The sequence below is a fragment of the Protomyctophum parallelum genome (genome assembly GCF_964188405.1).
Source record: "Protomyctophum parallelum genome assembly, chromosome: 8".
Classification (NCBI taxonomy): Eukaryota; Metazoa; Chordata; class Actinopteri; order Myctophiformes; family Myctophidae; genus Protomyctophum; species Protomyctophum parallelum.
The window spans coordinates 44,645,187-44,662,929 of NC_139703.1; the positions used below are offsets into that span (position 1 = coordinate 44,645,187).

The following is a 17,743-nucleotide window of genomic DNA, read 5'->3' on the forward strand; positions in this document are numbered from 1 at the left end:
CATTGGACGACCTGCTCTACCTCCTGAGCCACAGCCGCCCTGATCATTACCCATGGCAATGAAAATTGCACATAGAATAAAATACTTTGGGGGCATTTTCTACAACTGTAGTTATAATATGGTCACAAACACCTGATAATGACTCGTCATTGGTTGAAAATGTATCAAACCCACACAGACAGACTTATTGCACTTTCAACGTGGGCATCCCTATATTTCCAACCTCAAAACACATCACAATGCGTGAATGCGATCATGCATTGTGAGATTGCAGATTAGCTATTTTCGCTAGTATAATAAAATAGGCTAGAGCATTCAATTATGAAAGAATATATTTGTTTTATATAAAAAGACGAAATTGTGGAGAAAACAAGGTTTCTGCCTGACAGCAACGATATCATTAGTGAATACAGAACAGTCTCCTGCCGGGCCGTCTGAAATAATTATGTTGTATAAAAATCTATTTGGTCTGTGAGATGTGTTGCTTCTGCAAGGTCCTTGATAATGATCCGTTTTATTTCTTCACTACCAACAACTGGATAGGATTTTCGATTGATGTATATGCACTCTGTTAAAGTTATCCATCTTGCAAAAATATTGTCTTATCCATCTAACTGAAAGTCTTTGCACTGGCAAACGTGTGTAAATCATCTATGACGCACATAAAAAAACTACAATATTGTTTCAGGGGTTCAACTTACAGTATGTGGGTTTTAAATTTGTGATACAACCACACAGCACACACACACGCACGCACGCGAGCATGCACGCACACACGCACACACACACACGCACACGCACACGCACACGCACACACACACACACACACACACACACACACACACACACACACACACACACACACAGTCCCGTACCGTCTGCCATGACAGTGAGCTGATTGGCCTTGCTGAACGTGCTCTTGGTGCTGATGTCCAGGTTGATGGTGGTGAAGCAGAAGTAGTTTCCCGTGTCATTAGGCTCCGCCTTGGCCAGGTACAGGTTCCCTGTTACCTGGGAGACAAACCACCTGCCATCCACCGCTTTGACGAAGTTGGGAAACTCATTGACGAACCAGCGGTAGGACAATGCTGGAGAAGACAGGAGAGAATTGTTGTACAATTACATTTTATAGCGCAATCGTATTGCATGAGTCTTACAGAGATATCCAATGGTGCTCGTAGGTGTAAAGAACGGTTTAATGTGATTATTAGGCTGATAGAATAGTTTATGTATTATTTATTGACATAAATGCGTTATGAGCTACTGTTAAGCATTGTTTGTGGAGGCAGCTCACAGTACCAGGGTAATGGGGAGGGGGCTGACAGGCCAGGAAGGTCCCCACGCCCTCATATGCTGTCTGGGGACTTCTGGTGTCTGGAGGGAAGTCATGGAGGTCTGGAGATAGAACATAGATTAAGAATAAAATAAAGCAATCACATGTATTTGCAAGGAAAATCATTAACAGTGTATATTATTGACAATGTTTAAAGTTGATTTACAATACAAATCGATAAAACAGGCTCATATCTATCCCAAAGTGACTGAAACCAGTTCTTGGCATGGCCAAAGAATTATCAGGTGCCTCCACTACACAATAATGGGCCAAACACAAGCCCAAACAGGTCAACGTCTGTTTTGACCTGTTCTCACTTACAGCCAAATTTAAGGTTGGCCGCACGGCTGATGATGGTGCCACAGCGGTTGATGGCCAAACACTGGTAGGACCCTGCATCGCGGTCATGCTGAGGGTTGCTGATCACCAGGGTTCCTGCGACCAGAGTGTAGCGAGGATCCAACCCCAGGGGGACCTCAGTGCCATTCACACGCCACCTGGAACACAAAGAAGGGTGCACACTGCAAAATTATGTTTTGTTTTGTTTTATTATTATTATTATTATTATTATTATTATTATTATATTATAACAATTTGCAGATTCCCCTAACAATGTAGGTCAAACTTTCAGGTGGTAAACCCACCTTAAAAGTACCTGCTTCTACGGTTAATATCCATATCGCCATGATGAAGTCAAATAATATTATATTTTATATTTTATATTTATAATATTTTCCAGATAATATTCTGGCTAGATTCACACTTTCAACTGCATTAAAACAATAACTTAACTAAAATAAAAGTGAGGTAAGGTAAGGTTAACTGTGTTTCAAGTCTCTGCAGATGAATGGAAAACAATGACTTCATGGAAGGTCAAGAAACTGAAACATTGTGTGTGTATGAGTGCATTACCGACCTATAGGTAGCAGCTGGGTTGGCTCTGGCTTGACAGCTGAGTGTGACCTTGCCCTCACTCAGGCCTTCTGGGTAAACCAGACCAGTTGGCTGCTCCTCAAACACCGGCCCACTGTCATGGCCAGACACACACACATCTCCGCCTGGCAACACAGCAAAACAGCTGGTCAAAAAACAACAACAAGCCACCCGGCAGGTTCTCAGCGATAAGCTTCTATCGCGTTTACGATTCATTTGATTTGATTTAATTGATTTTGATTTGATTTATTTAGCACAGTATAAAAACAGTACAAAAGGGAAGATATACGTAGAAAATAAAAATAATTAGAGTGCTAGGAGGAGGCAAGAAGCCCAAAGAGGCCTCAACCTGTGATTAAGATTTCTGTTTTACTATCTGTTGTGTTTTTGAGGGGCACTAGACCCCCCTATATACAGGTTGTTTTTAGTTTGTTTTAGAAACGCCTTTGACAAAAAAGAGAATTTAATGTTTTGTTTTGTCACCGTTTGTTTTACATCGTCATTACATCACCTAATCATAGCAACGTGAGTTAGATTATACGAGCACTCCTCACTTCACACAGGTGTGATTTTTGAACATCAAGAAGGCAACCCAGATTCGGTTGCAGAGGTAAAGACAGGTTTTTGGAGATCAAGCAAAAGTAAGAGCAGAAGAAGAGAGGGAAAGAGCATGAGAAAGATACCACCACGGGTGGTATCTTGTGTGATTAACACACAAGATAACGAAGTACTTCTGTAGAGGAGGACAGGGAGGGACGGAGAATGGTGAGAACACCTTTAGGTACAGCGGGAGGAGGAGAATGTGATGATAAGGGTGGGGGCAACAGGTGGAGAGCAGGGAGATGGCAGGATTAGAGAGGAAGTCCAAAGAGTGAGATAGAAACGAATAATTGAATTTCTTGAAGGGGGAGATTAAACAAGGAAGATGAGAAAGGAGCGAAGGAGGCTACTCATGAGGAAGTGTATGGACTGGAGAGAGGTGGGAGAGAATGTTAATCTCAATAGCTCAACAGCTCAATAGCTCGAATAACGCCCCTCACACCCATGTAGGTGCGTTCTTATCCGAGTGGAATAGTAAGAGAGTGGCGACACTAGCGTTGACTCTCATTGTAACAATGAAATGCAGAAGTGCTCATTCTATCTCAATGGGATAGTTCCAACCAGCAATGTTTGGAACTATAGCCCATAGGCAGCCGCTTTGCGGCGAGATCAAAGCGTGTTGCTACTCTCCTACTCTACGCTCCGGTTCTCATCATCATACATCATCTCATTCTGGCCAATCACACGGTTCTCATCATCATACATCATCTCATTCTGGCCAATCACAATTGGCGTCTTTGCTTTTCCGTCTTCACTTTTCTGCCCTCACTTTTATCTTCAATGTGTACTTTGCTCGGCCAATCAAATCATTGCTATTTGAATTGAATTTCAATTGGATTTGGAATACTTCAAATTTTAAACTGATAAATCTCTCCTGACTGGATGAAATTGGGTGACCCACTTGAAAATGTATTTTGTGTTTACAAAACAAAACAGCAGGAGAGACAAAGAACTGGCTGGGGTGTTGAGAAATAGTAAGCAAAACTAGAGTTTGAGAAATATTGGTAATATATTTGTGTGGCTTAGTATTGTCCAGGTGTACAGAAAATCCATTCATCATACGCAATAAATTGAGCTTGTCTTTCAGATGCACAAGGTCTGTGCCTCAAACATGCACAGGTATGCATTTATGCATGCGTGCATGTATGGTATATATACACAAGGGGGTGTTATGTACAATTGAGATGCATCATGCAGTGCACCTTGGCATCATGATGTATAGCATGATGTAAAGCAGGCTGCTGCCTTGGGCTTTTGGGACTGTGCACTCTCTCTGTCTCCTACTCTCATTCAATACATGGGGAAAATGTCACTAAAGTATATTGCTGCAATTCAAAAACATATATATATATTTTTTCCAAACCTGTCTGAATGTTTCCCCATTGAACGTGGAACTGAGGTTCCAAGTCAAATAGTGTTATTGTTGTTGTTTTTTTGTTTTGTAAATCTTCTTATTTTTTTTACTAAGTTTCACGTATGTGTGTGTGTGTGTGTGTGTGTGTGTGTGTGTGTGAGAGAGAGTCTATCTTTGAAAGTTTATTTTCTGCTATCTTGCTTTCATGCTTGCTCAATCGTATCAATAGAAAAGTGTGCGTGCGTGTTATTCAGCCCACCATCGACAGATAATGAACAGCTTTCTGGTAAAATGTGTTGTGCCCAGGGGGTCTAACCATGTATGACTGCACATTTCAGTACTTTGGCAGAGCCTGTTAATTTCAGCAAAGGCTGCACCTCATTGCCATCTATCATTCATGGGAATGGTGAATTTCAGCGTACATAGCTCCAATGGAAAAGGGCATCTCAGTGAAAATCGAAGTCCTCCTTCTCCCTGCCTGTCTAAGACAACAATCATGAAATTTTAATCAGTCCCCCCAACCATCACTATAACACCCCCAAACCCCTCCGCCGCCATGCCATCAATCATGATCAATTCCAAAATTATATTTCTAGTATGCCAGCTTGTGTGTGAGCTAAATGCAGGCTACTTACCGATGGCATAGCTGAGGGCCAGTGAACTCAGAGCAAGAAGGAACAGCAAGTGGCCCATTGTCGGAGTCACACCAGTGTTAGAACTGGATCACAAAGGGATCAGAATCGGATGTGGTCAGACCTGGTGGCAGACCGTCGCAGGGGAGCGCTGTCTGATTCGTATCTGTGAAAACAAAGTACAAATCATTTCAATCATTATGAACAACTATCATAAGCATCATGTGTGTGTGTGTGTGTGTGTGTGTGTGTGTGTGTGTGTGTGTGTGTGTGTGTGTGTGTGTGTGTGTGTGTGTGTGTGTGTGTGTGTGTGTGTGTGTGTGTGTGTGTGTGTGTGTGAAATAGTTGACAAAATGCTTTAAAATACAACCACACTTTACTGTGCAACACCCCCACAGCAGCCAGTGAACCCATGAACAGCACACTATCAGACTGAGACACATACAGTAGTAACTATAGACTGCCCAACAACCCGCAACCCACACACCAGGCACCCCCACAACAGCAGGAGTGCCTGGTTTATTGGAGCACAAAGCCATGGGTTATGGTTTCCTTTTACTCTCCCTCCATCGATCTGTTTCTTTTATTATCTCAACCTCACTCACTTTAAGTTCATGGTATTCCCTCCACAAACCACTGCATATTAACATTTGGAGGACATCTGAAATCCTTCTCCTGCAGCCTTGCAATTCTGATAAAACAAAATCTGCTTCAAATTCCATGGCCTCGGATCTTCTATACAAATTGTCAACATGTCTTTTCTTGTGGGTTGCTTCCCAAATTACCTGAAAATTGTGATAATCAAGCCACTATTAAAAAAGAACAATAATCTAGATCATTTAAAAAGCTGTCTTTCAACAACGTTGACAGTCCTGAGAATGCTCTTTTTGAAGTCTTTAATGACATCCTCATGAACACAGACAGTTGCATAATTTAGTATTACTAGATCTCATTGCTACATAATATGCACACGTATATACTAGTCAGAACTAAACATGATTATGATGAACGTTCAGTTATTATTATACACCACATATCTGTTACAAACTCCCACACAACGATCAGTTAATTAAATCAATGCTGAATACCTTTCTGGTAGCCTCTGCCTTTTAATAATAATTGTCTCCACCAGGCCAAAGGCATGGGGAGAGAGAATTGCACCATCCGTCCACCCGTGTGTCCATCCGTCCGTCCGTCTGTGAACAGCTAATCTCCGGCACCGTTAATGACGATAGGCCTAAAGAACACCCTCTTGTGTAATATTGCTTAATTATTACACTACCACTCAACCTTCCTTCCCATATTCTATGGCTGTCATTTGGTGTTGCCTCAATTCCCTTGCGCCATGTGTTCACCCATCCCAACTCTACCCACCACCACAAGGGAGGCAGTCGAATCTGACAGAACGTCCCAGAGAGCAAACTCTCTCTTTGCAGCTTACATGACTTTCCCAGTGGGAATTCTTGGTGATTTCTTGGACTGCAATTTTTTTCTCGCAACATTGGGTCCCAAGACGGTTCAGTCTCAGCCTGTGTCTGGGCTCCCTACTAGTACTACCATACACACAATATATACATACACACAAATTACTGTCAACAGCATGCACTCTTGCACAGCTGGCTGCCAGTCTCGAGTAAATGGCTAATAAGCTGGTGGGGGTGGGTGGGGGGGGTGTTTTATAGTTAGTAGTAGAGATAGTAAAGTGTGTAATAATATTAGTGATATTAAAGTAAAACAAACTGAGTAGGAGTGTAAGAAAAAGTGGATGGCAGAGAAGATACTGAAGAAAGAGCGACAAAGCTGAATGATGAATGAACTAGATAAAGTGCCAATCGGCACAGGTCTCCACCAGGATTCTTCCTCAGCCTAGTGGGAATATGCGTGCACAGTTTCATCGCAATCGGACGCTGCCGAGTTGTGGCCATTTGCTACTCCTGAAAACTGTAGGAGGCAATCGTGGCCAATCAGGATGGAATATGAGAAATCAAACAAACCTGTGTTGATCACATGACTATGGAGATCATGTGTACCGATTTGCGTGAAATTTGGATAAAATCTGAAGGAGTAATAATAGAAAATGTGTTTTACATATGTGGGCCTCCTGGTGGCGCTATAAAGAGCAGATGTGAAAAATTCCAGACAAAGGTTTTTCCTTGGCCTCTAGGGAGTTGGCATACAAAGTGATCCACAGATTCGTGCAGTTAGAGGTAAAAACACTTTTCGGCCAGTTATAGCGCCACCTTGAGGCTGAGTTGAAATTGTTCATGTGGCATTTCGTCCTCGGCCTAGTGGGAATGTGGGTGCACAATTTCAAGGAAATCACGCGATGTGTTCATGATTTGCAGCATTTTGTTTGAAACTGAGCACTCCTGTGAACTTTGGAAGCCAATCTTAACCAATCAGGATGGAGTCTGAGAAATCTGAAAGACCGGTTTCGTTGAATGGCTGTAGAGAGACTGTGTACCAATTTGCGTGATGTTTGGACAAAATCTGTAGGTGTACTGTGCAAAAAGTTGTTTTGCACAAAGCGGCCTCCTGGTGGCGCTATAACAGGCCGTTCTGGAAAGTTTGGGGCAGAGGTTCATCGTTGGCATCCAGGGAGTGTGTGTGCAAAATTTGGCATCGACCGGGTTAACGGTGGCCGAGATTAGCTACTAACGGACGGACGGACACACACACACACACACACACACACACACACACACACACACACACACGGACGGACACACGGACGGACGGAGTGCAAAACATACTCTCCCCACATGCCTTCGGCCTGGTGGAGACAATAATGGGAATGGAGACTGTGTGAGCCGAACTGATAGTAAAGGAAAAATGAAGACAGAAAATGAGAGATAAAAAAGAGAAATTGGAAGCAACAGAGGAGGGAGACAGACTGAGAGCGATAGCGCATCAAATCAGTTTACGGTGTAATGGAGTAGTGAGACTAGAGAAGAGACCAAGCATATCACATAGCCCCAAATGACTCCTTGTTGTCTATGCATCACACACTACATAGCATGGATGCTTCACTGCAGGTCAGGATCCATTTATACACTCACAGAGTTAACCCATTCTGACCTGAGATCAGATTCATAACGAGGTTTCCACTGGACACACACTGGTCTGATTAACCCATTCTGACCTGAGATCAGATTCTAAAAATGTCAGTCGTTCTTCGATTTTTTTCAAAAATAGCAGACCTACAAGCTCGTATCGCGCCACTCGGTGGCGCGATATGAGCTTGTAGATCTGCTATTTTTAAATAGCTAAAGCATAACATGATGCTAACACCAAAACGGGTGCCCGCCCAAAATGGGTTAAATGAAAAAATGTCTGTGTAATATTCAGCCAGTCCTATTAGAATACCGTAGATGCAAAGAATATTGAAACATTTGGTACTCGACTCATAGTGAAATGGTTCAAATGGTTTAATATTTATTAACCAAATAAATCCCTTACAAAAATACATCACAGCAGCAACAAAACCCTTTTGAACCAGAATTATCACACATTTTTAAATGAGGTAAAGAGGGAGAGATTGTGTGCGTGCGACATGTGTGCGTGCGTGCGTGCGTGCGTGCGTGCATGCATGCATGCGAGAGAGTATAAGAGAGCGAGACATCAAGCTATGAAGAAAGAGATGCACAGACAGATAATGAAAACTATTTGATAGAAAAGACATATCTTATTATATAATAATATACTATATTGACATAATAATGTGTGTGGATGTCACAAAATCCCAAGGCACACCTGGCCTAATGTCAAAGCACACCATTGGGAGCAACTGCTTTTTCATTAAAGGGGATGAATATATATTGTCTTTAAAGGGTTTGACTGCGGTTTGACTCTTCATTTTTTACCCACTACTGGGGAGAGATTGCTTTATGTACACTTTGACAATTTTACTATTATTTATACATGTTAATAATATACAGTATACACAGTGACTATACATTGAAATTCATTATGTTTAATGGCTCATACAAAATGCAAACTGGTCCAAGTGCAAAGGGCCAAGCTAGAGTACTGTAGTATACTATATCTCCTTGGCTTTGGTTCTGGTACTTTATTCCTATCCGTCATTAGAACCAGTTTACTTTTTGTATTATTATTATAATTATTACATGTAGTATTATTATTATTATTATTATTATTTCTAGCTGTAGCACCTTTTCTGTATCTGTGATGCGTTTCATGTGGTACTGCCATGACAACTGAATTTCCCCCACAGGATCAGAGGCTATCTACATAATACATATTCTATCTATCATATTCAAGTACTTAAATTGTCACTAGATTGTATCTGTATTGTACACACTTGTACAATATCATTCCATGATGCAGCAATAATCAATTATAGAACACCAACATGTCCTGCACTTTGATAGACTGAAAACCCTTTTGCCAATGGGTAAATCTCAGAGCTGGCCCTGACATTTCTGAAGTGCCAGGAGGGTTGAGTTCCATGTTGTTACCCCTCAGTGCCCACCTATCTCATTCTTTGTTTGTCTGTCTACCTGCCTGTCTGTCTGCCTGCCTGCCTGCCTGTCTGTCTGCCTATCTCTCTCTGTGGATCCACTCCTGCCAGACTAACAAGAACTCCGTGTCCAGAAACAGTGAGAGATAACACAAATGGAACAAACATGTCCCACTGTGCATGCAGGGGAGACGCCTGCCCTTAGGACCTGATTTAGGAACCTGCTTCACTGAGCGGTAATAAAACCTTCATTCTTCATTTAGCACAGCCAACACTGCAGCTGAATAACGTCTAAAGCCCAGGTGCTCAAATAAAAGCAGGATTGCTTTTTTGTTTTTTTTTTTAACTTCAGTTTGGCTGGCTCACACAGCATTTAAAGTTGTTTGTCATTTGTTTCCAAATGATGACTCATAGTAACATTTAGTTTTCACCCCCATAAAGGAGACGAGGGGCGGCGGTGGCTCAGGGGTAGAGTGCCTGGATGGTAACCGTTAAGGTTGCCAGTTCGAACCCGGGCTCCCCCAGAGTTACTGTCGAAGTGTCCTTGAGCAAGACACTGAACCCCTAATTGCTCCCGATGTGCTAGTTGGTGCCTTGCATGGTTTCCGCTGCCATCTGTGTATGAATGTGTGTGTGAATGGGTGAATGTAATGCACAATCTCTGTAAAGCGCCTTGGATAAAGGCGCTATATAAATGCACCATTTACCATTTACGTTATGTGGTCATGACTGTTAGCAAATAGTGGTTCAATCATCTTCTCAGCAAGAGGAAAAGGAAATGGCTGATACCTGAAAATTATTTTATGGCATTGACACCGAATTTTGCTGGATGCTAATAGGGAGTTGAGTATTAATTACTGATGTTTTGGTGTTAATGGCTTTGAAAATAACTGCTGCTTGCTTTCTGAATGGGGTCTAAAGTGGTGCTTGAGTAAAACGACAATGTGCAGTAGAACTGGCAGCAGTGGCAATAGCTGGCTAATTACAAACACATGCACAACAGCGCTCTTGGTAATGAGGTGAACATTAACAAAGTATCTCATTACTTTACACCACAGGTAATGCAACATGAATAATATAGAAGATATCTTTCATAGAGAAAAATCAACTCAGCATAGCTAATGGGGAAAACATACAGAATAAAAATTTCAAGGAACCATATAATATATCCACTCCAGTGCATGTGCTTTTAGGCGTGTTGTGTTACATAAATAATCTAAAAGAGCAAGATAACTAAACATAAAGCAATAAAAACATGGCATGAGGATGACACGATCCAAGCCAACAGGTTACTCCTGTTTATAAGAAGGCATGGAAAATAATCATTAAGTCCTTGTGTGGCTGCATACTGTGGTTTAATAAGGGTGAATCTCCCTTTGTGACAACGTGGGAGGTACCCCATCTAGGGGCAGTAACTTCTTCTACACCTACAAATTACAGAGGATGCATGGTTGACCATGATTTGCTTAAAGATCATGTTTTGCTGTGTCTATTCAACATGTACTGTGCATGTTGCAGCCTTGCACCACCGTGTTTCATATGCTCTGATCAAATGTGTAAGTATCCTCTGAGTGCCACTATTTCCACTCATATAGTGATGTTTTTCTATAAAGTATTGACTGTAGCTGGGCAACTACAGCCAAGGACAAGGATGCACATCTGCATCTCAACATATTGACGCACAGGATGACTCTATAAGCACCATACCACTCCAGCATTCATCGCACTGTTGCACTTAGCGAGCCTGCATAGCCATCCGCTTTATATAAACTCAAGTTGAGGATGTTGAAGGGCAATTTAGGACACTAACAAGAATGAAAAAGAAGCATAAGCGTCTTAATGAAATAAAATGTGGCTTAACTTACAGCTGTCCTTCATCACAAAGACTTTCTCTCCCTCTGTCTGTCTGACTCTCCTGTCTGTCTGTCTGTCTGTCTAACAGTCATGCTCCATAAATAAGTATATGACTCCATCGCCTGAGGCCATGGAGCTTTTTGGGGTGTGTGGACATCTGCCAACAGAGGACACACATTCCCACCAGGACACAGAACACACACACACACACACACACACACACACACACACACACACACACACACACACACACACACACACACACACACACACACACACACACACACACACACACACACACACACACACACACACACACACACACACACACACACACACACACACACACACACACACACACACCACCAGCAGGAGGGCTGAACATAGCAAGGACAGTGATGGGGGAATCAAAGCCAGAGAGGACACGGCTGGGGGTGGACGGATGACCCTCAGAGACCACCCACTGTCCGAAAGCTTTTTTCACCTTTCACATACTGTAGGTTATGACTTTACAGTCTGTGCACACACGCGTACACAACATACAGTATGCGTTCTACACATGTACACTACCTACAAACACATTACAGCAGTACCTTCCTCCCATACAGTACTGTACATCAGTGTTGATTTTGACAGCAATGTTTGATTTAGTTTTAGTCATAGTCTTTTGACGGTATTTGAAATGTTTTAGTTTCAGTCTAGTCACTAAATAACATACGATTTCAGTCAATTAAATCTACAGTTGATTTTGTAGACTAAAATGTATTTTGGCTGGCCTTGATGGCGTCGTAATGCCTGATTTTATAGGTGGTTGAATGCTGAAAATAGCCGCTCTACAAGCTCACACCATGCAACCAAGCATACAACGAACATTTTTCAGTTTTAGTCGACGACATCAAAACTGCAGTACATACGTATGCGTAGCTAACTCCTCAGTGTTCATTTAATGTTAGTGTTAAGGCCTATTCATACACCCAGATAAGGTGACCACCGAAACGGTGGTTAGTAAAATCACATGTAACACTGAGGAGGAGGAGGAGGAGGAGGGATGAAATCAAATGTGTGTGATGTTGCCGTTAGTATATACAGTCGAGGATGTAACTGACCACCAGACCAGCTACAATAAACACTTTTGACACAGCATTTATGTTCTGTCTCTTCTTCAGACACCCCATACACACACGCACACATACAGTACATGTACGCACGCACGCATACATGCAAGCACACACGCACGCACAAACACACCACCGCGTGTATACACATAACAAGAAAGTAAACAGAAAACGCACGCTCAATCAATCCCAAATCCAGACACATGTAGTGGAGCATCAAACACCAAGAATAGCCCCTGCTGCCTCATTGATTGAGATATTGAAGGTCTCACACGCACACACACACACCACACACACACACCACACACACACACCACACACACACACACGAGCGCGCGCGCGCGAAACAGCCCGTTGATTCGAAGATAGATATGCTTCCATGGGGAGACAGACAGCTCATGTTCCGTTTCGAAATTATGAGTACGATTAGACTGCAGCCGTGACTGGAATTCTGACATTCACATACCCACACATGCGCTCGCAGCCTCGCACACGCACATGCACATGCACACACACACACACACACACACACACACACACACACACACACACACACACACACACACACACACACACACACACACACACACACACACTCTCTCTCTCTCTTCTATCGTGTCGTGTTAAAGATATCATTGCCATGCTCAGTTAACTAGGCCAGAGACTCTACAAATTCCAATTTCACACGTAGAACAGAAGCTGTCAATCTGTTTAGCACCTTATGAGGTATGTAGAACAGGCTATAATAATAATAATAATAAAACAACAATAATCATACTATTATTATTATCATATATCAACAACTATTTATAACAACTCAGTCAGCGTCAATTTACATTTCAGTTGTCACTCGACATATATATATATATATATATATATATATATATATAAATTAAGTGATAAACAATCAGATGGTTTGGTCATGGTTATAGATATTTTTGAGTGGTGCAACCACTCCAAGGAACAGCAATGTCCGTGTTCACCGTGACGTTAATGTGTTAATGTGACTATGAGCACCAGTATGACTATGAGTACCAGTAGGGGCGCTGTTGTGCCAGAAACAGAGAGAGGGAGATAGTGCTGCACTGTTGCCTGCTAATGAGAGAAAGAGAGAGAGAGAGAGAGAGAGAGAGAGAGAGAGAGAGTGAGAGGAGGGGGGGGGAGAGAGGGGAGTTGCACCACTCAGTTCACACGGGTGTTATTTTTATGAAAGTATGCAGTTTTTTATGAAAGTTTTATGTAATGGTATTTACTCTCAGAAGCAGATAGTCGCAGCCTTATGTTCCACCGAGAACAAAGAGGATTTGAAAGTAAGTAAGTAATTTTACTCTCAGACCCACAACAGTTGGCATGCTGAGCTCTCCTTATAGTGAGTAAAGTAATTAATTAAGTAAGTAAGTAATTAAGTAATTTACTCTCAGACCCACAACAGTTTGCATGCTGAGCTCTGCTTATAGTGAGCGCTGTTAGCTCACTAAGAATGTGTACACGGCTGACAAAAGCACCACATTTCTTCCACATGCTCTCCATCACCATACGTTTAATTTTGGAAGGGGAGCCATGTCATCAAGATGGCAGAAGACGTTCAAAGATGGCCACCATGTAATTATATCCATAAGTGCCAATATCTCTGCTTCCAAGTCACTTATATCTCTGTACAAAACAATGTCTTATTGAACATCACATAGACAGGAGCGTAGTGCAGTGTTAGCTCAACGTTCATGGATAAAAGAAGCCTGGGTAGTTGTCCAATTAAGGACTGGTTTGTGTTCACATGAACAGCAGCGAAGGAGACTGTATTGTCACGTAGCAGTTACAGAGCAGACTCAGGCACCCAGTGGTGTAAAGTAACTAAGTACATTTACTTAAGTACTGTACTTGAGGTATTTGTACTTACTTAAGTATTTCCAATTTCCAGTATACTTCTACTCCATTTCAGAGCCACATATTGTACATTTATGTGAAAACTTTAGTTACTAGTATCTTTATTATTAATACAAAACATAATTCAGCCCTATATATAGGCCTATTTCGGCCATTTGAAATTAGCAGATCTACGAGCTCTGTGTCGCAGCGACACATTGTGAGCTCGTAGATCTGCTCATTTCAAAATATTTGGATACCATAACATTCTGCACAACGAGTACTTTAACGTTTTGTACTTGAAGTACTTTTCTACTTTTCCCACCACTGCAGGCACCTGAGTAGCAGAATGTGAGGCTGTTATATGGGTTATATGACGAACGACAACGAAATACCATGTCATGATGTCATGCTGGCAGACTGGCTAGAGACAGCAGTGGCCACGGGTCACTGCTGCAATGGCAGTGTCAACGAAATGCCATGTTAATGATGGCATATACTGGCTGGCTGGAAGCCTGTTAACACATCACCTCTAAGAAAAAAAGAGCGCCTTCATACAGTAGTACATCCTTATTATGCAGACAGCTTGTGTAAAAAAAAGATTTGCTTTATATTTCTCTGCAAAGATGAGAGGCCCGTCTGTGTCCGTGGGGCTAATCTTATACCCACTGCAGATGCTTTCAAATTCAAATCTGTGCGCTGTACCATGAAGGCTACAAACAACACCACATCAAATAATGTTCTGCTTTATTTGTACGGACAGGTCCAGTACACCCCATTGAGTGCCATAGCAGTCATGGTCTTTGGCCATTTTATTCAGTGAGTAGTACCTTGCTCTTGCTGTGCTAAACAAACTTCATTTTTGATTCTACGATGACTGTAGTTCCCGACAACTTTGAACCTCCCCTCCCTCCCTCACACCCTCAGTCCCAGCCTTATTGTCGATGACACCACAGTTGGCTAGAGCATCTCCATCATGAGCCCTGACACTAAGAGAGACCGGCACTGACTCCAGAGCTGACACACATACACACACACACACACACACACACACACACACACACACGCACACTGAAGAGAAGAGACTAGAAAGGGAAAGGGACTACGCTAATCCCTTCGACGAGAGAACAGTAAGAATCAATAGGGTTCTACAAGCCAAATCTGGTGTGAACCTCCCAACAGGCCAGCCATGATTGTCAGCACAGTCTGCTCAGAAATAAATAAAAGGAGACTGATGGATTAACACCTAAATCCCTCACCAGCCAAAGTTTGACTGGCCAAGTCTTCACACTCTATCTGAACCTCAGAGAAAAACTATACAACTGGTCTGTTAGCTGTGAAAGAGATAAACTGAGAGAAAGACGGACAAGAGGTGTGATCTGCACCAGCAAATGGTGGACTACTGCTTCAGCAGAAAAGTGAAAGCCAATCTGTGGGCTCAGATTCCACCTCAATGCAAACTCTCTGGAGTCTCTTCCTCCAACACTTTGCGGTAGGGTTTCAAAAAACAATGTTTTTCTTCCACCTGGAAAATTACATTTCCATATATTTTATGCAGAGGACCGACTTTAGCATTAAAATAATAATATTGTTTAATGAATTGTGTACCGCCAATATGCTATAGTGGAAATTAAGTGATTTGTACATTTCAGCTTGTGGTATAATTTTGCATGTTAAAGGGATTGTGACATTAAAAAAAGGTTTTGGAATTGTTCTTATTTTTTTTAGGTTTTCTAATCTCAATTGCCCCAAAAAACATGAACTTTTAACATTCAGTAGATTTTCTGTGATCTGGGGTTTTCTGGCTCAAACAGGTGCTCTGATTTGCCGGCAGTAAGTGATGTAAGACCCTGCAAATCCCATATATGTCAATGGGATTTGCCAGCAGATGTCACTGTTTTCACTGTGTTGCCTGTTTTCATTGTAGCTCAAAAGGCTTCCAAACCCCAAAGAAAACTTCAGACCACAGAAAATCCACTGAATGTTCAAAGTTCAGATTCTTTGGGTGTAATTGAGGTCATAAAACCTAAAAAAATAAAAAAAAAAAAAAAAAATGAAAATGAATGTCATAAAACCTTTAAGACAGCATTTCCACACAAAAAACTGTGATCAATTATTTCCATTGTTATTATAACTATAACTATAACTAAATTATAACTATGTGACTGTGTCTTCAATATGACATCAAATCTCTCTTATAAAGTGACTCTAAATTGAAAGCATGATCGATCAACTGCTTGCATTGAATGCATTCTTGTAGGTTTTTGGTCCTATTATGAGATTGTAGACTCTCTGAGGGACACAGCCAGGTGACATTTTGTACCTTTTTTTTTTTTTTTTAAGATATTTTTTTGCGGCTTACGCCTTTTATTGATTTTTGAAGGGACAGACAGTAGGCTGACAGGAAACGGGAGAGAGATGGGGGGATGACATGCAGTAAAGGCCGTGTCGGGTCCGGGAGTCGAACCCGCGGCACACTGCGACTGGATTACCAGTCCGGTGCCCAGACCGTTACGCTACGGCCTGGGCCGACATTTTGTACCTTGTCCGTCATAAATGCATACTAAAACATGTAATAACACACAGTGTCAACCAGTTATTAGCAACACTGCTATGTGCAGATGGCCAGTAAGATGCTCTGCAGAGTCTGCACCGCTCCTCTGGGCCATACTGATATGAACACATGCATGCATGGTTGAGATAGTTTAGCAAGGTCAGTGTCTGTGTACGTGGATTGTGGATGCATATGTGTGTGCCTGACTGTGATAGAAGAACCAATGAGATGTGACAGCCGAAGCTGTTCTACAGTCAAGTGCTGTTGTGTGAAGTAGCCCTTTGGAAATGAGGGAAAAAAGAGCGTATGACCTTTGAAAGCAATGACACAAGGGATTATTTTGCATTCAGTTCAAATGTCTGTTTGTTTAACTGTACCCACTTGGTCTAACCTTGGGGTTTCCACCTACAGATTCTGACAGTGATTTAAATATCTGTCTGAAAAGTGAATAGGGACATACATATGTTTATTAAATTTAAATGTCAGGACACAATCTCTTCACAAACCGCAAATCTGTGTAGTAATCTTGCTATATCTCTTTCTCTGGTCTGTTCATGCATAATTTGGTTATGTGTATGACCGTCACACAGCCATACTTTATGGATTTCATTTATTTAAGCGCAGCCTTCTCCAACTCCACTACGGTTTGCCTAGACAATGGCCTTACTGCCAAGGGAAAGAGAATAATCAACCGATTGCTTTGGCAGCCAAAGGAACGTTTAAACCAGTGTCAATAAGTGTTATTAATGACACATTCTTTAAATAGCTAGCATTGCTATAGAATAGAAAATAGAAATAGATTGCTATGTTTGTTCAGTAAACAGAACATTTCCAGGTCAGGATACTGATTTCATATACTGTAGGCTATACAGCAAGACAGAGGCAAGAAGAACAATAAGAAGCATTGTCAATACAGAACAATAGTATACAAGTTATACAATAGTATACAGCTATACAACTAGTTTCTTGTTTGTTTATTTTCACTTACAAAACATTTCAAATTGATACACAAAGTCAATAAAAAA

The 17,743-nt window shown here is 41.7% G+C and overlaps 1 protein-coding gene across 1 annotated transcript in view; it reads right to left on the reverse strand.

Annotated features, from left to right (window-relative positions):
- cntn2 (contactin 2) overlaps window positions 1-17,743 on the reverse strand; it is a 49,110-nt gene that overhangs the window by 17,220 nt on the left and 14,147 nt on the right. Inside the window, exons 2-6 of the mRNA XM_083770651.1 lie at window positions 4,856-5,018; window positions 2,250-2,391; window positions 1,655-1,830; window positions 1,300-1,395; window positions 876-1,088 (exon numbers count right to left, since the gene is read on the reverse strand). Of these exons, the coding sequence (XP_083626777.1) occupies window positions 876-1,088; window positions 1,300-1,395; window positions 1,655-1,830; window positions 2,250-2,391; window positions 4,856-4,913 (685 nt within the window). The 5' untranslated portion in view covers window positions 4,914-5,018. The remainder of the gene's footprint in view (window positions 1-875; window positions 1,089-1,299; window positions 1,396-1,654; window positions 1,831-2,249; window positions 2,392-4,855; window positions 5,019-17,743) is intronic.